This window comes from Lepus europaeus, chromosome 4 (assembly GCF_033115175.1).
Source record: "Lepus europaeus isolate LE1 chromosome 4, mLepTim1.pri, whole genome shotgun sequence".
Lineage (NCBI taxonomy): Eukaryota > Metazoa > Chordata > Mammalia > Lagomorpha > Leporidae > Lepus > Lepus europaeus.
The window spans coordinates 51,871,931-51,895,464 of record NC_084830.1 but is presented as its reverse complement, the minus strand read 5'-3'; the positions used below and the strand labels follow the sequence as shown (position 1 = coordinate 51,895,464).

Below are 23,534 nucleotides of genomic sequence, written 5' to 3'. Positions count from 1 at the left end.
GTGTTTCTGTGTGGGTGCAAACTGTTGAAAACTTTACTTAATATATACTAAATTGATCTTCTGTATATAAAGAGAATGGAAAATGAATCTTGATGTGAATGGAAGGGGAGAGGGAGCGGGAGAGGGGAGGGTAGCGGGTGGGAGGGAAGTTATGGAGGGGAAAGCCACTGTAATCCATGATCTGTACTTCGGAAATTTATATTCATTATATAAAAGTTTAAAAAAAAAAGAAAACCTAAACAGACCCATAACTGAGACAGATATTGAAAAAGTAATAAAGGCCCTCCCAACAAAGAAAAGCCCAGGACCAGATGGATTCACTGCTGAATTCTACCAGACATTTAAAGAAGAACTAACTCCAATTCTTCTCAAACTATTCAGAGCAATCAAAAAAGAGAGAATCCTCCCAAATTCTTTTATGAAGCCAGCATCACCTTAATTCCTAAGCCGGAAAAAGATGCAACATTGAAAGAGAATTACAGACCTATATCCCTGATGAACATAGATGTAAAAATCCTCAATAAAATTCTGGCCAATAGAATGCAACAACACATCAGAATGATCATCCACCCAGACCAAGTGGGATTTATCCCTGGTATGCAGGGATGGTTCAACATTCGCAAAACAATCAACGTGATACACCACATTAACAGACTGCAGAAAAAAAAACCATATGATTATCTCAATAGATGCAGAGAAAGCATTTGATAAAATACAACACCTTTTCATGATGAAAACTCTAAGCAAATTTGGTATAGAAGGAACATTCCTCAATACAATCAAAGCAATTTATGAAAAACCCACGGCCAACATCCTATTGAAAGGGGAAAAATTGGAAGCATTTCCGCTGAGATCTGGTACCAGACAGGGATGCCCACTCTCACCACTGCTATTCAATATAGTTCTGGAAGTTTTGGCCAGAGCTATTAGGCAAGAAATAGAAATTAAAGGGATACAAATTGGGAAGGAAGAACTCAAACTATCCCTCTTTGCAGATGATATGATTCTTTATTTAGGGGACCCAAAGAACTCTACTAAGAGACTATTGGAACTCATAGAACAGTTTGGAAAAGTAGCAGGATATAAAATCAATGCACAAAAATCAACAGCCTTTGTATACACAGGCAATGCCATGGCTGAGGAAGAACTTCTAAGATCAATTCCATTCACAATAGCTACAAAAACAATCAAATACCTTGGAATAAACTTAACCAAGGATGTTAAAAATCTCTACAATGAAAATTACAAAACCTTAAAGAAAGAAATAGAAGAAGATACCAAAAAATGGAAAAATCTCCCATGTTCATGGATTAGAAGAATCAACATCATCAAAATGTCCATTCTCCCAAAAGCAATTTACAGATTCAATGCAATACCAATCAAGATACTGAAGACATTCTTTTCAGATCTGGAAAAAAATGATGCTGAAATTCATATGGAGACACAGGAGACCTCGAATAGCTAAAGCAATCTTGTACAACAATAACAAAGCCAGAGGCATCACAAGACCAGATTTCAGGACATACTACAGGGCAGTTGTTATCAAAACAGCATGGTACTGGTACAGAAACAGATGGATAGACCAATGGAACAGAATAGAAACACCAGAAATCAATCCAAACATCTACAGCCAACTTATATTTGATCAGGGATCTACAACCAATCTAAGGACAGTCTATTTAATAAATGGAGTAAAGACAGTCTATTCAATAAATGGTGCTGGGAAAATTGGATTTCCACATGCAGAATCATGAAGCAAGACCCCTACATTTCACCTTATACAAAAATTCACTCAACATGGATTAAAGACTTAAATCTATGACCCAACAGCATCAAATTATTAGAGAGCATTGGAGAAACTCTGCAAGATATAGGTACTGGCAAAGACTTCCTAGAAAAGACCCTGGAGGCACAGGCAGTCAAAGCAACAATTAACTATTAGGATTGCATCAAATTGAGAAGTTTCTGTACTGCAAAAGAAACAGTCAGGAGAGTGAAGAGGCAACCAACAGAATGGGAAAAAATATTTGCAAACTATGCAACAGATAAAGGGTTGATAACCAGAATCTACAAAGAAATCAAGAAACTCCACAACATCACAACAAACAACCCACTTAAGAGATGGGCCAAGGACCTCAATAGACATTTTTCAAAAGAGGAAATCCAAATGGCAAACAGACACATGAAAATATGTTCAGGATTACTAGCAATCAGGGAAATGCAAATCAAAACCACAATGAGGTTTCACCTCACCCCGGTTAGAATGGCTCACATTCAGAAATCTACCAACAATACATGCTGTAGAGGATATGGGGAGATAGGGACACTAACCCACTGTTGGTGGGAATGCAAACTGGTAAAGTCACTATGGAAGTCAGTCTGGAGGTTCCTCAGAAACGTGAATATAACCCTACCATACAACCCAGCCATCCCACTCCTTGGAATTTACCCAAAGGAAATTAAATTGGCAAACAAAAAAGCAGTCTGCACATTAATATTTATGCAGCTCAATACACAGTAGCTAAGACCTGGAACCAACCCAAATGCCCATCAACAGTTGACTGGATAAAGAAATTATGGGACATGTACTCTATAGAATACTATACAGCAGTCAAAAACAATGAAATCCAGTCATTTGCAACAAGATGGAGGAATCTGGAAAACATTATGCTGAGTGAATTAAGCCAGTCCCAATGGGATGAATATCATATGTTCTCTGTGATCGGCGACAACTAACTGAGCACCAAAGGGGAAACCTGTTGAAGTGAAATGGACAGTAGGAGAAACACTGACTTGATCAGCTCTTGTCCTGACTGTTGATCTACCATGTAATACTTTATCCATTTTAGTATTTTTTTTTTGTTTTGTACTAGTACTATTGGTTGAACTCTGTAATTAACACACAATTATTTTTAGGTGTTTAAATTTTAACTCAAAAGTGATCCCTGTTAAATATAAGAGTGGGAAAAAGAGAGGGAGGAGATGTACAATTTGGGACATGCTCAATCGGACTTGCCCCAAATGGTGGAGTTAGAAACATGCCAGGGGATTCCAATACAATCCCATCAAGGTGGCATGTACCAATGCCATCTCACTAGTCCAAGTGATCAATTTCAGCTCACAATTGATGGCTCTGATAGGTCTAAGAGTCAAAGGGATCACACAAACAGGACTAGTGTCTGCTGATACTAACTGATAGAATCAAAAAGGGAGAGAACGATCCAACATGGGAAGTGGGATACACAGCAGACTCATAGAATGGCAGACGTCCTAAACAACACTCTGGCCTCAGAATCAGCCCTTAAGGCATTCAGATCTGGCTGAAGAGCCCATGAGAGTATTGTAGGCATGGAAAGCCAAGATACCATGGAAAAGAAAAAAAGAAGAAGACCTAAATGAAAGATCTCTGTGAGTGAGATCCCAGTGGAAAGAACGGGGCCATCAAAGAAGGAGGAACCTTTTTCTGAAGGGAGGAGAGAACTTCCACTTTGACTATGACCCTGTCGAAATAAGATCGAAGTCGGCCAACTCAAAAGGCTTCCATAGCCTTGGCAACTCATGAGTAGAGCCTAGGGAGATTACTGACGTCATAAACAAGAGTGTCAAATTGTTAAATCAACAACAGGAGTCACTGTGTACTTACTTCTCATGTGGTATTTGTCCTTAATGTATTGTCCAATGTGAAGTAATGCTATAACTAGTACTGAAACAGTATTTTACACTTTGTGTTTCTGTGTGGGTGCAAACTGATGAAATCTTTACTTAATATATACTAAATCGATCTTCTGTATATAAAGATAATTGAAAATGAATCTTGATGTGAATGGAATGGGAGAGGGAGCGGGAGATGGGAGGGGTGTGAGTGGGAGGGAAATTATGGGGGGGGAACCATTGTAATTCATAAACTGTACTTTGGAAATTTATATTTACTAAATAATAAAAGTAAAAAAAACTTTTAAAAAAAAGAACACTGGAAAAAAATTATTTTTGTAACTCAGAGCCCCCACACTTAAATCTCATCCTCTTGTAAACTTACCTTTAGTTTATTTAGAAATCTCAGTTGTGTCTAAAGTGTCCCTGTGTTAGCTCTGAGATGTTCTGAAGAGTACATGGGAATTTGATATAGCCTACTTATCAGTTCTATTTTTGAGTCTGTGTGGGATCTCAACTTCCTTTTTTCCTGTTCACATTAAAAATGCTCTTTCTAAGCTTGCCCCTCTGATATCTGCTTACTTTAGCCTAGTGAAGTAAGAAAAAAACTTACTGAATTTATATATTATTTTCAAAGCTTGAAGTTTTATAGGAATAGTTATAAAAAGTTACAAAGTCTAGAGAGAAGAAGGCCTTTGCAAATCCTGAATGCCCAGGGACAGCTGTATGTCCTGAAATGCTTGTTTATTTATGAATCATGTATTCGGGGTGGGCATCTTAATGCAGTAGGTTAGGCTTTGGCTTGGGAAGCCTGCATCCTATATCACAGTGCTATTTCAATCCTGGCTCTTCCACTTCCTATACAACTTCCTGCTAATGCACCTGGCAAGGCAGAGGATGATGGCTTAAGTACTTGCACCCATGCCACCTACATGGGAGACCTCGATGGAGTTCAAGGCTCCTGGATTTGGCTTGGCATAGCCCCAACCATTTGGAGAATGAACGAGTGGATGGAAGATGTCTTTTTCTCTCTGTCTCTCTCTCCCTCTATCACTCTGTCTTTCAAAGATTTAAAAATAAATAAGTATTTTTTTGTTTTTTAATAAATCCAATTTGCAGATAATCTATTTATAGACAAAATCAAAGGAATCCTGCCTGATGCCTTCCACCATTCAACGCTGCACCTTTAAACTTGTTCTTGGTTGTTATTAATCCTCCTTTCCTCTGACCACAGAGGAGAAGACAATTAGATGTTAGTATTCAAAGATAATTCTAGTTCTTCACCTGGCCACTTATCTTTCAATTATTCCCTCTTTATCCTCTATATTAATCTCTTTTCATCGCCATATATCTTCTGCTTGCTCAAAAGCCTTAAAAACAAATGAAAACTCTCACCTGAAACTTCATCTTCCTTCAGCTGCCAGTTCCCTCTCCAGTTCATGAAGGATCAGTGACTTTTTATTCTCCAATGCCTTTAAACTGTGCATCTACACTTTGGCAGTGTGGACATTTTTTGGGCCTGACAGTTTATGTTGTTGGCGCTGTCCTGTCAGGTGGTTAGCAGCATCCTTGGTCTTTCCCCAGTAGAAGACAGCCGTGTTGCTCCCACCAGTGGTAACAACCAAAAATGTCCACTGACCCCTGTGGTAGGGGAACAACACTGACCGGTCAAGGTTTGACTCCTAACACTGATTATCTGGATGTATGTATAAAGACTGAAATGCCTCAACAACATTTTGTTACTGGGGGATAATGTAGATTATTTGCTGCCAGAGTGATAGCAAAGAATGTAGTTTCTGAAGAAGCCGGAGTAATGAGAAACCCAGTTGTGGATATGAAAGATGTCACTCTGGGGAATACTCAGAGTGCACATTGAGAGATTGTGACACTTTATGTTATTGGAAATTAACCTGCTACAAATAATAGGCTGTTGAATTTTCCTTCAATTAAGATAACTTCTTTCTGGTTTGATGGGGGAATGCCAACAGAACTTGAAGTTAGAGAAACATAACCCTAAAGAGAGAAAGTCATTCCTTTGGAACTAAAGTCAAATTTAAAATGCGATTCATGTAGATAAATATTTTGCATATTTAAATTCAAATTTAAATCAAACCTTAACATTTTAAAAATAAATTTTATTTATTTTATTTGAAAAAGAGAGAGAAAAGAGATATTCCATCCAGTGGTTCAATCTCTAAAATGTCCACAAAAGATGGAACTGAGCCAACCCGAAGCCAGGAGCCAGGAACTCAATTTGGTTTACTCAAGATGATGGCAGAGACAGAGTTACTTGAGCCATCACTTGCTGCCTTCCGGGTGCACATTAGCAGGCTTTTGGAATTCAGAGCAGTGCCAGAGTGAAACCCAGACACTCCAACATGGGAGGCAGCTGTCCCACGTGGCATCTTAACTGCAACATCAAATGCCCATCCTCAGCTTTTTAACAAATGGGCTGTGAGTTTAGATATAGATTATGGAATGATATTTTTGTATCAATTCTTTATTATAATTTAATTTAAAAACTTTAATAATTGTGCATATATATATGGGTTCCAGTAACATACATGTATACGATGCTTACTGAACAAATTAAGGTAATCAATATTTCATCCTTTTTTTTTAAGTTTTTTTTTTTTTTATTTGAAAGGCAGAGTTACAGAGAGAGAGGTGAGGGGTCTTCCATCTGCTGGTTCATTCCCCAGTTGGCAGTGACGACTGGAATTGGGCCAATCCAAAACCAAGAGCCAGGAGCTTCTTCCAGGTCTCCCATGTGGGTACAGGGGCCCAAGCACTTGAACTATCTTCCTCTGCTTCCCAGATACATTATCAGGGAACTGGATTGGAAGTGGTGCAGCTGTAACTAGAATCGTGCCTAGGTGGCTTTATTCAGTATGCCACAGTGCCAGCCCTGATCTTTTTTTTTTTTAAGATTTATTTATTTATTTGAAAGAGTGACAGTGAAAGGAGGAGAGCCAGAAAGAGAGAGAGAGAGAGGGAGAGAGAGAGAGAGAGAGATATTTTCCACTGTCTGATTCATTCCTGAGATGACATGATGGCTAGGGTTGAAGCCAAGAGCTTTATCCTGGTGGCAGGAGCCCAAGCTCTTGGGCCATCCTCTGCTGCTTTCCCCAGGCCATTAGCAGGGAGCTGAATCAGAAGTGGAGTAGCTGTTACACGAACTGGTACTCATATGGGATACCAGCTTTGTAGACAGAGGCTTTAACCATTATGCTACAACACTGGGTCTCAAAATTTCCTCTTTGACAGTACTTTATAATTGAAGGATTGATAATCTGTTCTTCTATTTAGTCACAAAATTTATGCTAGATTTTTGTGAGTGACATTCTATAGGACAGAAAGGAAAATATGAACATTGAACACAAAAAATGTCACTTTTTGTTACAGTGCATTTAGTACTGACTTAGGGCAGCACTGGATTCAACACACCAAGTTGTTCCCTTGTGATAGATAATGTAGGAAACTGAATTAGGAAAGCTGACGGGTCTGTTGTGAGACCAGAACTCAAGGTGACACCATTGTGGGCTTGACGTCTGTATTTAAAAATCTTGGCTATGTTGTACAAGCTTTCCTATAACTTTTTAAAAACAAGATTTATTAATTTATTTGAAAGAGCTACAGAGAGGCAGAGAGACAGACAGACAGACACACAGACACACACACACTCACACACATACAAAGAGAGAGAGAGAGAGAGTGAGAGAGTGAGAGAGAGGTCTTTCATCTTCTGGTTCACTCCCCAGATGGCTGCAATGGCCAGAGCTGTGCCAATCCAAAACCAGGAGCCTAGAGCTTCATCCAGGTATCACATTCAGGTACAGGGCCCAAAGGCTTGGTCCATCTTCCATTGCTTTCCCAGGTCATAGTAGAGAGCTGGATCAGACGTGGAGCAGTTGAAACTCAAACCAGTGCCCATATTTTCCTATAACTTGAAATCTAGTGACATGATGCCCCAAAATTGTTTTAAATAAGGTATTTTTAATTTTCGAGTGCTTGATCTGTTTCCAATCCTGGGTTGAAATCCAAGAAATATTGCCTCTTCCCCCATATATTTTGCACAACACAATAGTGTGATGGTACCAGTTCACCTGGTTTGGAAGAACCGATTTTGCACCGCTCCTTCCCATTCTGCATTCAGTGACTTGAGTCGTGGTTGGAATATTTACACAAAGGGATCAACAGACACCACAAATAAGGCCTCTTTTTTCTTTCCAGAGACCTCTTTTACCAATAGACCATTGAGGATGAATCTGTCCCCATCTTATAGCTGAAATTTAGGTTCAGAGAAATCCAAAATTAGTTGAGCTTAGAGAGTAATATGGATTCTTGGGAGGCAAGGAATGATATTAATATAGGGAAATTTGTTATTTTTGTACTGAAGTGGTAGATTCCAACTGGATTTAGATTTTTGTCCATAGAAGTTTAAATATCCTTGTGAATTGTATGTTTTCCTTCTTGTTTTTGTTTTCTCTGTGCACGGTGGAGTATAGTGCAAATACTTTAATATTCCTGTGTTTCCTGTGACATCCTCATTGAGGACAAATCAATCATAAGACAGTCACTGAGACCTGGAGTTTGGTGTGTTTTGGAATATTATTTGTCATCACATTTGGCTTTGTAACAAATATAATATTTTCAAAATGTTCTAATCATTTGAATTATTCTATTACTAACCATTTCTATTACCATAAACAAGTTTTCTCAGCTGCACAATATGGAAGATAGTATCAATGGTCAATAAGGCCATGGTCATTTATGCCAGTATTAAAATTTTATGCTTCTAAAAACAAGAGTATATCACGCCAGTGCCACGGCTCAACAGGCTAATCCTCCGCCTGCAGCGCTGGCACACCGGGTTCTAGTCCCGGTCGGGGCGCCGGATTCTGTCCCAGTTGCCCCTCTTCCAGGCCAGCTCTCTGCTGTGGCCCGGGAGTACAGTGGAGGATGGCCCAAGTGCTTGGGCCCTGCACCCATGGGAGACCAGGAGAAGCACCTGGCTCCTGCCATCAGATCAGCGCGGTGCGCTGGCCACAGCACACCGGCCGTGGTGAACCAATGGCAAAGGAAGACCTTTCTCTCTGTGTTTCTCTCTCACTGTCCACTCTGCCTGTCAAAAAAAAAAAAAAAAAAAAAAAAGAGTATATCACATTCTTAAAATACCGTTGTGGGGTCCAGTGCTGTGGTGTATTAGGCTAAGCCTCTGCCTGTGACGCTGGCATTCCATATGAGTGCTGGTTTGTGTCCTGGCTGCTCCACTTCTGTTTCAACTCTCTGCTTATGGCCTGGGAAAGCACTGGAAGATGGTGGAAGTGTTTGGGCCCTTGCAACCACATGGGAGACCCAGAAGAAGCTTCTGACTCCTGGCTTCCGGTTGGCCCAGCTCTTGCTGTTGTGGCCATTTGGGGAGTGAACCCGCAGATGGAAGATCTTTGTCTCTCTCTGTGTCTGTAACTCTACTTCTCAAATAAATAAATAAAATCTTTAAGATAATACTAATGTGTAATAAATTGTAAATAAAGTTAATTTTCACCTAATTTTATTAAAGCATTTTAAAAATTATTATTATTTTTTTTTTGAGAGAGAGGGGTGGGGAGAGAGAGAGAATTCTCTAGTTCACTCCCCAAACATCTACAACACCTGCAATGACCTCAAAGCTAGGCTGGGGGCCAAAGCTGAGAACCAGGAACTCAGTACAGGTCATTGAGTAATTGCCACTGCATCCTGGGGCACTCATTGGTAGGGAACTGGAGTCAGGAGCAGAAGCAGGGACTTGACCCCATGCATCAAACCCAGGCATTCTATATGGGAACTAGGTATCTTAACAGGTGTCTTAACCATTAGGCCAATTGCCCCACTCTAGTCTAATTTTATTGACTATGTAGTTTTAGAGGTGAATTTGGCTATTTTTTTGGTGCTATATGGTTTTTATTTTGTTTTACAAGTTTCAGAATCTAAAGCTGAGTGAATTCTACTGTGAGGAAAATCCACTGTTCCTAAAGAAACCGATTGTCACTGTACAACAGGAAGATGTCTGGAGCCTACAGGTGAAGGCTTAGTTCATTCACATACATCTTCAAACTAAAGTCATAATTTAAGTTTTAAATAATTTGCTTTTAAAGCATTCTAGCCAAGTTACCAAATGATTAATGTAACCCTAGTCCATTGGCAATGTGGATCCTACCCATAATCTTTGATTTGCTTACAGTATCCAAGTAATCACATCTGATTTATAGAATGGTTAAATGCAGTAAAGTATGTCTAATATTTTGTTATATTAGACAATAAATTTTAATTAATAGATCTTTGAGGTTAAAAAGCAGTTTTAAAAATCTTTACCAAGGAATAGCCTATATCCAAGCCTTATAAATCCCTGAAACCCATGTGATTTAATCAACAATATTAACCAAATGTATAATAAAAATTACTATTACTTTTAAAACATGAAATGTATAATTAGGGGCCATCATTGCGATGTGGTGGGTTAAGTCACCACCTTCGATGCCGGCATTCCTTATAAGCATAGGTTCAATTCCAGGCTGCTCCACTTCCGATGCTAATGTCTCAGAAAGCAGCAGACTTTACTGCATTAGTGGAGGCCAGGCTAAATGCTTTTTATTTACTTATTTATTTATTATTATTTTTAAATATTTATTTATTTTACTTGAAAGCAGAGTTAGAGAGAGAAGGAGAGGCAGAGAAGACAGAGAGGTCTTCCATCCGCTGGTTCACTCCCCAGATGGCCACAACGGCCGGAGATGCACCAATCCGAAATCAGGAGCCAGGATCTTCTTCGGATATTCCACACAGGTACAGGGGCCCAAGGACTTGGGCCATCTTCCACTGCTTTCCCAGGCCATGGCAGAGAGCTGGATTTGAAGTGGAGCAGCCAGGACTCAAACCAGTGCCCATATGGGATGTCGGCACTTTAGGTGGCAGCTTTTACCTGCAACGCCACAGTGCCGGGCCCTTGTTTATTTATTTTTAAAGATTTATTTATTTATTTGAAAGTCAGAGTTACACAGAGAGAAAGGGAGAGGCAGAGAGAGAGAGAGAGAGAGAGAGAGAGAGAGAGAGATCTCCCATCTACTGGTTCACTCCTCAGTTGTCCACAACTGCTGGAGCTGCGCCTATCCAAAGCCAGAAACCAGCAGCTTCTTCCAGGTCTCCTATATGGATACAAGGGCCCGAGCACTTGGCCATCTTCTACTGCTTTCCCAGGCCATAGCAGAGAGCTGAATTGGAAGAGGAGCAGCTGGGACTAGAACCAGCGCCCATATAGGATGACAGCACTGCAGACGGTGGCTTTACCTGCTGCACCAGAGCATCAGCTCCAAGCTAAATGCTTTACCAATGTTATGTAATTTAATTCCCCAAATTCCACGTGATAACATTGTAAAAACTCCTATTTTGCAGATAAGGTATCCAATATCAAAGGTTAAGGACTTACTCAAATGGAATCACACAGCTAATAAATCATACAGCTAGGATGTGAGCTTATGTATAACTGAATCTCAGAATCTTTGCTCATAATGCTGTATTTAGTGTCTATCGGACACATAGTAACCATTGACTATATAATAGATCCAAAATTTATTACTTCTTGCAAGGATTTATATTTTTTATATTTTTAATTTTTATGCTTGTATAAATATAACTTATATGCATAATCTCATAATTCAATATAAGGAACTAATTTCTATTTGCAATGGATAAGAAATACAAATTATCTCTGAACTACGTATAGTTAATATTCCAGAAAAATAGCATGTATGCTATTCAAAAGAAATTATTTATTCATAAAAATTTTAAAAACTGTTTATTATTTGAAAGGCAGAGTGACAAAGAGAGGGAGAGAGAGAGAGAGAGAGAGAGAGAGAGAGAGAGAGAGGGAGATCTGTCTTCTGTCTGCTGCTTTACTCTCCAGATGGCCACAATAGCTGGGGCTGAGCCAGGCTGGAGCCAGGAGCCAGAAATTTCATCCTGGTCTGCCACATAGTGGCAGGGTCCCAAGTGCTTGGTCCATCTTCCAGTGCTTTCCCAGGCACATTATCAAGGCACTGAATCAGAAGTGGAGCAGCTGGGATTTGTATGGACTCTCCAACATGGTATGTTGGAATCATAAGCAATAGCTTAACCCGCTGTGCCATGCCAACCCCATAAAAAGATTGTTTGATTTTTAAGTAACAATGAATTGGCCTTCATTAATTTGTATGTTATCCAAAGGTACATTGAATGTATCTTTAAGAGGTGTACTAAATGATAAATATTGGTCTTGCCAGCAGTAGTTAACTATATATACACTCACATTTCCAAATGATAATTTTACTTTATATTTTAATGGTATATGTTTATTCTTTCAAAGCAACACATTGGCAGCAAGTAGGAGAAAAATATAAATAATAGGGGTGATGTAAGAATTGTCAAAAGATACACTGAGTATAATAAATATATTACGTCTAGATATGATATGTGGAAAAAGTGATCTATAAGAACCCACTTATAGGTTCCAAGAGTTTAGCATTCTTGACCATCTATTTGAAGAGTTGTGTCCTTGAATATGAGTTTTCTGTAGCTTTCTAGTGAGACCTAGTCATTGAATTCCTACAGCTAAAAGCTGCCTGCTTAAGTCCGTAGAGGAAGGAAGGGTGACAGTAAACATTTAGGATTAGGAGTCCTGGTGAGATCAGTGCTTTCGGCTTCATGTTTTCAGACTACCTCAGTCCTGCAGCTGTCAGGAGAATGAGCTGAAGTGGGTGGGATGTTGGGCTACCGGATGATCAGACATTTAAGGAACACATGCTCCGGGTTCTTTGCTGTATAAAGGCAGGTTTTTCAGACCCTTGTAAACTGGAAGGGATAGGGTGACAGGAAGTAGGGACATAACAACTGGTAGAATTCTGTTGTTACTTTTAACATTTTTAAAGGTTTTAATTGGAGTGAGTTATGTTTGTATGAATGTAAGCATTTATGTAAGTAGGTAGGTGGTTATATTTACTCATAGATTCCTATTTTAATCTGATGTGGATTATTTTAATACCACTGGGAAATCTTTCACTTCAGCCAGAAAAAAAAATGTACTAAATAATCTATCCCCATACACTATTAAAATTTCAAGTAATGTTTGTGAACTTTTGTACAGGACTTCCATGCTAGTGGCATAAACAATGAAGGGTATTTAGGAAGGAAGACAATTGCTTTTTTTGTTTGTTTGCTTGGTCAGTGAGGATCGAATTTTATGTACTATATAATGTATTGTTACTTAAGACGATGACGTTGATGACCCTAGTGAAAGGCAACTTCCACTCCCTCACCACCTCTTTAATTATTTAATATTTGATTATTGCACAAAGGTAAATTTCCAAACATATCTGTGTGGCTAGGTTTAACACAAATTGAATTCAGACATTTAAATCATAGGAGTTATTGCTCTTCACTGAGTGCTAGTTAGGTACACAACATGGTAAATAATTAAACATATGTCTTAAACTGAATGTGCATATAGATTACCTGAGGACCTTGTTAAGATGAGATTTTGATTCAGCAGATTGAGAGTGTATGTTGGGAGTCTTGGAGGAAGTGGACCAGGTTGGGAGGAAACCTACTGGGCCTATTGTGCCAGAGGTAATCTCCAGGCAGCATACTGCCTGTATGAGGAAGTTATGGTCAACACACTGACACAGACAAACTCCATCTGGCACAGCTGGAGGAGTACGTGCAGTTCACTTCCTGGCCTATGTATTCTCGAGCTTCAAACACTTCCTCACATAGATTGTTCCACATTCTAACCTGTAGCTTGCCTACCTGCCTAGATACTGCCCACGTGTATGTATACATTCCAATCAAATCAAAGTTGCAAACCTGGAATTATAGCCTGTATATAATTCCAAAATGTATATAATTCCCAAAAAACCAAAAATAAAACAGACATCGTTCTCTGAAACAGTCTCGGAGTGGATTTCTCTGTGCCAACAGGCTCTTCCCCAACAGGTGTATCTGCTAGTCTGTGAATAAGCTCCCAGGTGATGCAGATTCTGCTGGTCCATGGGCCACAATTTAGGTAGTAAGGATTTAGACTTTAATGAATATGACAGACTCAATTTTTGAGTTCCAGCTGAGTACATGCATGTTTCTTATTAACTGTCATGAGACATATGAACATACCAAATTTGAACCTAAACTATTTTTTATTTTATAAAATATGTAATATAAATTAATTATAATTGGATTTCTATATATAAATGTTACAATGGAAGTAACTTGTTTTGCTTATATTGATAAAAACCAAACTTACTTACAATGCAGGTTATTTACAATGTATCTGTTATGTATACTATGGAATCTTAGTTTAACAGAAACTAAGGAACAAACGAAAATTTTAAATAGTGAAATGGAAATCATTGTAATATAGAATTTTGAAACTATAAGGAACCATATTCTTTGTTAATTTAGGAAATAGCATCAAGATTTGTAATGAATCAACTGTCAGAAGATAATTCTTTGCTAGCACAAGCTGTAGAATTGTACCCACAGATCAGGAACATAATCTCTCGGGGGAAAAAATGTGCAATATGTGGAAAGTCCTTTTTAACTGTTTGGCTGGAATGTGTTCAATTTTCTCCTCCATCGAAGGTAAATGATGCTTTTGGTGTGAATACTAACGTAAAGTCTACTCCTACCCTTTATCCTTATATAAGTCAAACAATACTAACTCTATTGTATCTAAGAATTGAGATCTTGAATTGTATAATGTTAACATTGGGTAGACAAATTTGGGTGTCTATAATGAGAAAGATCACCCATTCATTGACATTTATCGACTCCCTCAAATCACATAGAAATTGAATATTTTTGATCAGTAAATCACTTTTGTTCATCATTATCACTAATAAAATCAGAAGTATCTTTGCCAGGAAGAAATGTGCTTCTGTTATGGAATTTTGGTGGAGAAAAAGTGAATAATCCAGTTAATTTATATCACAATGATGTCTAGTATATTGAATGTGCACAGTGTATGTCCGTAACATAATGTCTCTCAGGAGACAGGCAGTTCACATAGCCCACAAAATATGTTCTACATCGGTATTCTAGACATACTTTTTTGGTAAATGGTCAGATAGTAAATGTTTTAGACAATGTGGTCTCTGTCATATTGACTCTCTTTGTAGTATGAAACCATTCCTAGATAATATGTAAATGAGGGTGGTTATGTTCCCATAAAATTTTATTTATGAACTTTGAAAATTGGATTCCATATAATGTTCATATGCAATAAATATTTTCTTGTATTTTTTTCAATAATTTAAAAATGTGAAAATAATTCTTAGCTTGTAAGACTTATGAAGACAAGATGGGGGCCAGATTTGTCATGGAGACTATAGTTTGACTATAGTTTGTCTGTTCTAGACCATTGAACACGTATTCTTTACATCCGGGTGTCTATTCTGCTCTTGTTGAGCATTTGGCCTCCCTTGGAGCAGCAGAGTGCAGTGGATTGGCTAGTGATAATGCTAAATAAATCAGTAAAAACAGTATTTTCTGCCATTCTGAATATTATCATCTGGTGATGGGGGCAAACATTAAGCAAATAAGCATATATGTAATTACAAGCTGTGAAATTATGATAACAAAAGAGACAAAAAAGAATAGTACATTTAAGGATACCATATTAAAGTACCACAAATTAGATGATTTAGCAAGAAAAATTAATTTTCTCAGTTCTGGAGGCTAGAAGTTCAGTATCAGGTTATGGGCAGGATTGGTTCTTGTTGAGGACTGTGAGGAAGAATCTGTTCCATGCCTCTCTCCTGGGCTGGTAGATGGTTCTCTTCTCCCCATGTCTATCCATACCATCTTCCTTCTGTGTCTGTCTGCCTCCAAGTTTCTTCTTCTTAGAAAGACAGCAGTCATATTGGATTAAGGTCCACCCAAATGACTACCTTTTGACTTGATCACCTTTGCAAAAGCCCTATCTCCAAACAGGGTCACCTTCTGAGGCACTGGAAAGGAAGATTTTACCACATGAACTTGGGTGTATGTGGGGAACACAGTTCAATCCATAACAAATAGGTTCCACAAACAAGAGGAACAGAGAAACCTTGAAGGAAGGTGGGAGTGAGGGAGGGAGGGAAGATGGGGTGGGGAGTATCATTGTGCTCTTAAAATATATATGAAATATAGCCGGCGTGTGGCTCAAAAGGCTAATCCTCCACCTTGCAGCGCTGGCACACTGTGTTCTAGTCCCGGTGGGGGTGCTGGATTCTGTCCAGGTTGCCCCTCTTCCAGGCCAGCTCTCTGCTGTGGCCCGGGAGTGCAGTGGAGGATGGCCCAAGTGCTTGGGCCCTGCACCCCATGGGAGACCAGGAGAAGCACCTGGCTCCTGCCATCGGATCAGCGTGGTGTGCCGGCCGCAGTGTGCTGGCCGCGGCGGCCATTGGAGGGTGAACCAACGGCAAAGGAAGACCTTTCTCTCTGTCTCTTTCTCTCACTGTCCACTCTGCCTGTCCAAAAAAAAAAAAAAAAAAAAAAACCATGAAATTTGTTCTCTTTTAATAAAGAAAAAAGTTTAAATAAAATCTGGGATACATCAAGGTGGCATGTACCAATGCCATCTCACTAGTCAAAGTGATCAGTTTCAGTTTATAATTGATCATAATGATAGGATTAAGAGTCAAGGGGATCACATAAACAAGACTAGTGTCTGCTAATACTAACTGATATAATTAAAAAGGAGAGAACATGGGAAGTGGATACACAGCAGACTCATAGAATGGCAGATGTCCTAAACAGCACTCTGGCCTCAGATTCAGCCCTTAAGGCATTCGGATCTGGATAAAAAGCCCATGAGAGTATTTCATGCGTGGAATGCCAAGACACTGTGGCAAAAAAAAAAAAAAAAAAAATGACCAGCGGAAAGAATGGGCCATCAAAAAAGGAGGTACCTTTCTCTGAAGGGAAGAGAGAACTTCCACTTTGACTATGGCCTTGTCTAAATAAAATTGAAGTCGTTGAACTCAAGAGGCTTCCATAGCCTTGGCAACTCATGACAAGAGCCTCGGGTGATTACTGACGTCATGAATAAGAGTGTCAAATGTTAAATCAACAACAGGAGTCACTGTGCACTTACTCCCCATGTAGGATCTCTGTCCTTAAAGTGTTGTACTATGTGAATTAACGGTAAAACTAGTATTCAAACAGTACTCTATACTTTGTGTTTCTGTGTGGGTGCAAACCGTGGAAATCTTTACTTAGTATATACTAAGTTGATCTTCTGTGTATAAAGAAAATTAAAAATGAATCATTGAAGAATGGGATGGGAAGAGGGAGTAGGAGATGGGATGACTTGCAGGTGGGAGGTTATATGCAGGTTATGTGGGGAAAAAGCCACTAAAATCCAAAGGTTGTACTTTGGAAATTTATATTTATTAAATAAAAATTTTAAAAAATCTGAGATAAGGAAAGCCCTATTGAGGAAGGTTATTTTAACTGACACTGAAAATAGTTGGTCAGGTGAAGAGCTGACTCAGAAGTTCCAGGTAGTAGGAAGAGCATGTGTTAGGACTAAGAGGTGGGAAATCACTTTCTGGTTTTAGGAACTAAAAGACAGCTTAGTCTGACTGGATAGCATTAACTGATAGGTAAACGGAGATAAGCTGCAGTTGGATTACAAAGCATCAAGTAGTCTTCACTAAGAAATTAGGTCTTTTAAAAATTTTAGTGAAACAATTGAAGGATTTGAGGTAAAATTTCTACTTTGAAAAGATATTCTTAGTGGAAAATACATTAGAAGAGGGCAGGCAATAAGGAGATTAAAGAGGCTATTATTGTATTAGACCAGGCAAGAAACTATGGTGGTACTGTTAGAAGAGATGGGTAGATTTGAGATAAATTTTGGAGGAAGAAGTAATGAGACTTCCAGTTTCTTGGCTTAAAGAATGGCATGGATGCAGATACTTTTTACTGAAATTAGGATGACTAAGAGAGAAGCATTTTGTGGGGGAGAGGTAAAACTTCTGTTTTGGACATGGCTAATGATGAGATTTCTGCAGGCAGGGATTGATGATCAAAAAGAAGCCATACAGATAGCCTAAACAGCACTCTGGCCTCAGAATCAGCCCTTAAGGCATTCGGATCTGGATAAAAAGCCCATGAGAGTTTCTCAGGCATGGAAAGCCAAGACACTGTGGCAAAAATCTGACCTAAATGAAAGATCTCTGTGAGTGAGATCCCAGTGGAAAGAATGGGCTATCAAAAAAGGAGGTACCTTTCTCTAAAGGGAAGAGAGAACTTCCACTTTGACTATGGCCTTGTCTAAATAAAATTGAAGTCGTTGAACTCAAGAGGCTTCCATAGCCTTGGCAACTCATGACAAGAGCCTCGGGTGATTACTGACGTCATGAATAAGAGTGTCAAATGTTAAATCAACAACAGGAGTCACTGTGCACTTACTCCCCATGTAGGATCTCTGTCCTTAAAGTGTTGTACTATGTGAATTAACGGTAAAACTAGTATTCAAACAGTACTCTATACTTTGTGTTTCTGTGTGGGTGCAAACCGTGGAAATCTTTACTTAGTATATACTAAGTTGATCTTCTGTATATAAAGAAAATTAAAAATGAATCATTGAAGAATGGGATGGGAAGAGGGAGTAGGAGATGGGATGACTTGCAGGTGGGAGGTTATATGCAGGTTATGTGGGGAAAAAGCCGCTAAAATCCAAAGGTTGTACTTTGGAAATTTATATTTATTAAATAAAAATTTAAAAAAAGAAGAAGCCATAGATTCCTATTTAATCTATGAGGCCAGTTGTGGGATTGAGGATTTAGTGTTATGTTGAGGGGTAGATTTTGCTGGGGAGATAGCTGTATGATCTGTGCTTCAATTTCCTTTTTTAAAGACTCCAATTATAAATCCTATAGATCCAGTTTATGGTATCTTTGGAGTCAGGTAGTCTTTGAGCCAATGAAGGGCATGAGTTGCTAATCTGCTTATGTATGTCTTCATTGGATCTTATCACTAGCCACTCACAAAATTTACCTGTGAAAAATTAAAAAATGATATCCCACACTAAATCTATTAAATCAGAATCTGTGGAAGCAGTGCCCTGGGAATTCAAATTTTTATAAATTTCCCCAATTGATTTCCATGCATTGTCAGGACTGGGCGTCTTTACCTTGCATGTGTAGAGCTGTCCCCCAACTAAAGGGCAATGTCTGTGTCTTACTTGATAAGCAAGTCCTAGTTGGTGATTTCTATATAACAGAATCTCAAATCATTGGTTTAATACACATGTTAATAACATCTTTAGTGATGATGATGTCGATGTGGATAATAGTATCAAAGAAAAGGTGGGGGTTAGCTCAGAGATCAATCCACTGTGGCATACAGACAAATGATAAACACTTTGATACTTCCTTCTCATCGTGAAGGCTGAGTGGATCCTTGCTAAAGCTGCTGAAGGGTACATTGTAGAGTTTATTGTCCATCAATGTGCTTCATCGAATCCATGTACTGGGAAGCTTCCAATTTATTTGGCTAAGTAGAACAAAGGCTCCTGTACACAAGTTTACTGTGTTCCTGAGTATCCATGGAGCTGGGATTAGGCCTGTCATAGCCTTGGCTTCCCCAAGGACAGAGGGAAGGCTCATGTGGATGCTGATAATGTATTTTCACCAGCAACATTAGTTGTTATTTCATAGGTTTACATTTCTAACTGCTATGAGATCATCACTACTTATATTTCAGAGCTACGTTATCTTTATCAAATTATCATCATGGGAATTCCTTTCACAAAATTCACTATACATGCTGTCCATGATCAAGTGCAGTAAGAAAAAACATTTTTTCACCAATTTTTTATTTCAAAAACTTTAAATGAAACACAACACTTGAGTCAACAGTACAAGGAACATTTGTATTTCCTTTACCTGGGGTCACCAATGTTTACTATTTTCTTCTATTGGTCTTAACACTTGTTATTTTTTGCCTTGATGTGTACATACTGTCTAAAATGAATTTGATATTGATAAACCAAGAAAACAGCCTACCTAGGGAAAAGGTATCACTTTGTATCAAATAATAGGTTCTTATAACAAAGTAAGATGTCAGAAAAGGTAGATAGATTTTTATCAAGAGTAACAACAGATAACACAAATATTTATGGACCAGAAAACATGTAGGTTATTTTAGATATACTAACCTAGGCTTAGGCTATGGCAGTTCCATACTGTCCTTCTTACCCCTAGGAAGCAGAGCAGAGATTTAAAAGGCTACTTTAAGTAGGTCATTTATAATCCTACAGAATGAAATCAAGGAGCTGTCACTGGAGTTCACATCACCTGATAACAGGTATTTTCACAGTATTGGTGTCTAGCTATCAGGATCGCCAGGACAAGTAGTGATTAAGAGATGTTAAGTCAGCTACAGCTAGGGGTATCGAACTACTAAAATTTTTCTCACAGTGTCCTTTGTCGGAATGTTTGATACCACTGAGTATTTTTAAATGTGACATGTGAAAACCCAGCTGTCACATCTTTGTGAATGAGCTTTCATTTATTACAAAGAAATAATGTTAAATAATTAGGAAAGGACATGTATATAATTTCTAAGAAATTCATACAATCACCATCATCCAACATGGCATCAGGTTTGCAAAAATACTTTCTAAGGAATTGGAAGCCTAATAGGAATACCAAATATTTTTTTTCCTCTCTATTAGTCATTTGTACTAAGAACATCCACTTGTGCTTAGGAAAAATACTTAAAAAGAGGAAATATTTAATCAGAGAAAACATCCTCAACCTAGTTACATTTTTACTGGGCTGTATTCATACTGGTAAAGTTCTCAATGAATAAGAAACAGCCAGTTGTCCAGTCTTTAATGTGTTAATGCTTTTGCTATGAAACTGTCTTTGTCAAAAATAAGTCAGTTTTCCAACCAGAAAGTTTTGAAGTCTTCATGGCACTTAGCAGAATTTGAGGTTATTTGTTTATTTGGTGTTTGATATCTATCTACCATTGAATCCCAAGCTCAAGGAATTCAAGGATAATTTTATTTTTGTTTGACTTTAAATAGGGTCAGCTTATCACTGTTTGGAGCATATTTTATTTCTGCTGAATGATGAATCAGATCTAGATTTGAATATTGGCTCCTCTTTTTGTTATCTTATAAATGTATTATATCAAATATATCATAGAGAGAAGTTGGCAGACCTACTCAAAATGAGGAAAGAGGGCTATTGTCAAGCTTTTCAGAAAGCACTGGATTTAGAGCTAGTCTTAAAGCCCAAGAGAACATTGAAATAATGATTGAGAAGAAATTTAGAAGTCAAAACCAGCTGGGCGTTAAACGACAATAAAAGGAAAGATCAACACTGGGGAATGAGAATAGAAATCTATGTTTGTCCTCAAGATGGAGTACATATGTGATTCTGATCACAAATGTGACCTATCTGTAAGCTGTCCACATTATCATCTGGAATAGACTGCTATAGTCAGAAGGTATTTAATGAGTACTACATGTCAGATTACTTGGCAAATTTGCCAAAACACTGTGTTTTTCAATGGCCATAGTTTGAACACCCTGGACAAGTTTTTGCGCTCTTATTTGCTCTGAAAGACTCCTTTTCAAAATTCTCTGATGAGCTGCTAGTCTCATTTAAGTCTGTCTTACAGAAATTACAACATAATGAAAGTAACTACACATATTCTTGGTACCAAGTGTGTGTCTGATGTACTAAGAATACCACCTGGAAAACTTAATGTCCCAAATAACCCCAAGGACACTGCTGAGAAGCATGAGGCACAGAGTAGTAAAGTGATTTTTGCCAAATGCCCAGAGCTGCTAAGTAGATGCTGTGAGGAGAGAACCCATGCATGGGATTCCTTGCCCTTAACCAAATTTGCTGGACTATCTTTCCTCTGCTTTTCAACCCAGGTATTCACCCATTCATTTCAAATGAGGTTAAAATATTGATGTTAAATCACTTTCTTCGGCCGTTTATTCAGTGGAACTCATTTATTTATTTATTTTCCTACAATGTGTGAGGTCCTTGCCCAGGGTCTGAAAATACAGAACTCTGACCCTTGAATGGCTTCCCCCTCCCAAAGCTTCCCTCCCACCCACAACCCTCCCCCCCGCCCTGCTCTCTCTCCCCTTCCAATCACATCATGATTCATTTTCAATTCTCTTTATATACAGAAGATCAGTTTAGTATATATTAGGTAACGATTTCAACAGTTTGCATGAACTCTGACCCTTGAGAAACTCACATATTCCCAGGAGGATTGGGACAATAAAGTGATTGGAATCTAAAAACTTGGGCTTGATGACCAGCCCCACCACTTGCAACCTGTGTCATTTTAATTTCTTCTTTGAGACTAAGCTTCATCATCTGTCAAATGACAATATTAACAGTACCTATCTCACATACAGTCGTGTTGACAGATATGTGAAGTGATGTACAGATGGTGCTTAGTATAGTAGGTGCTTAATAAAGAGCACATAGTAAATACTTAATAGTCTTTTATTTTCAAATCAAGGTCTTCAGACAAGGAAAAATGATTTACATTCCTGTGATACGTAGATGTGAGGATGTCCCGGGTGTTATAAGAAGGCATCACATTTAAATGGGATGTCCACCAGTCTATCCCTGGGGCCTAGTCTAGTAATTTGGTTTGCTATTTGGAGAATACATAATAAAGGTTAAGGGTATTTTATGAGACAGTTCTTGGAAATGTGCTTTGAAGGATAGGATAAAGAACCAGAACTCAGACATATCAGGTAAGTAATTGCCCATGGAAAGGCAATATTCGGCAAATAAGTTACACAGTGAGTAGAGGAAACTCACTGAAGATGAGGGATCAGAGACGAATCTGGAGAAAAAGCAGTATGAGATCCGGAGATCTCTAACATGGGAAGTGTGAACTTAATTTCAAAAGCTGCCACTTTTGTTGGCAAGAGTTGCCTTAGCGATGCACCACAGACTGAGGACTTCAGCAGCAGACACTTACTTTTATTCTGGAGGACAGAAGGGTTCGCTTCTAGATCTCTTTCCTGGACTTGCAGATGACAGCCTTTTTCCTGTGTCTTGTCATGGTCTTCCTACTTTATCTGTCTATCCTAATTTCCTCTCTTTTATAAGGATGCTGGCCATATTGAATTAGAACCCATCCACAATGAGTTCATGTTAACTTACCACTTTAAATATTCTATCTCCAAACAGAGTTGTATTCAGAGATCCTTGAGTAGTGGCAGGGAAGATTTATTAAGACTGTAACATGTGGATCTTTGGGTGACATAATTCAGCCCGTAACAGCTGCCTACAGTTGTTGGAGGTAATGGCAGTCGGAGGAAGAAGCTTTTGGTTGACAGGGAGGTTGCAGCTAGAGATTTGGATTTTTTTTTTTTTTTTTTTAATGACCATGGCATTTGAAGCCATCAGAATGAACACTGCTCAGGGAAACTTGCCCAGTGATGCAGATGACCAGAAGGACAGAACCCTGAGGACAACACTAGTGATAATAAGGCAAAAGTAGGAGTCAGGAAGGGAGAATGAGAAAGAACAAGCAGGGACCAAGGAGCAAAACCAGGTAGCGTGGGTGCAGATTTCCATCTGTAAAACACGATGTGCATTAAATAGAGTTTTCTTACCTTTTATTCTGCTTGTCTTCTGATACTACCTTCAGGTTTCTTTTCACTGCAGCATAGTATACGCATTTTAATTTTTAACCCAAAGAGAAAGTGCTAATAAATTCATTGATTGATGGTGATACAATTGCTCCCAAAAGCTGCCTTTATGTAGCTGAAGGGTCATCTGTGAAAGAAAGATAAGGATTTTTCTCTGTTGAACTGAGGGGTGGAACACAGA

At 38.6% G+C, this 23,534-nt stretch overlaps 1 protein-coding gene across 1 annotated transcript in view; it reads left to right on the top strand.

Moving 5' to 3' along the window:
* Nucleotides 1-23,534, top strand: part of LRRC69 (leucine rich repeat containing 69) — a 132,426-nt gene that overhangs the window by 99,641 nt on the left and 9,251 nt on the right. The window contains exons 7-8 of the mRNA XM_062189867.1: nt 9,612-9,713; nt 14,119-14,298. Coding sequence (XP_062045851.1) covers nt 9,612-9,713; nt 14,119-14,298 — 282 coding nt within the window. The remainder of the gene's footprint in view (nt 1-9,611; nt 9,714-14,118; nt 14,299-23,534) is intronic.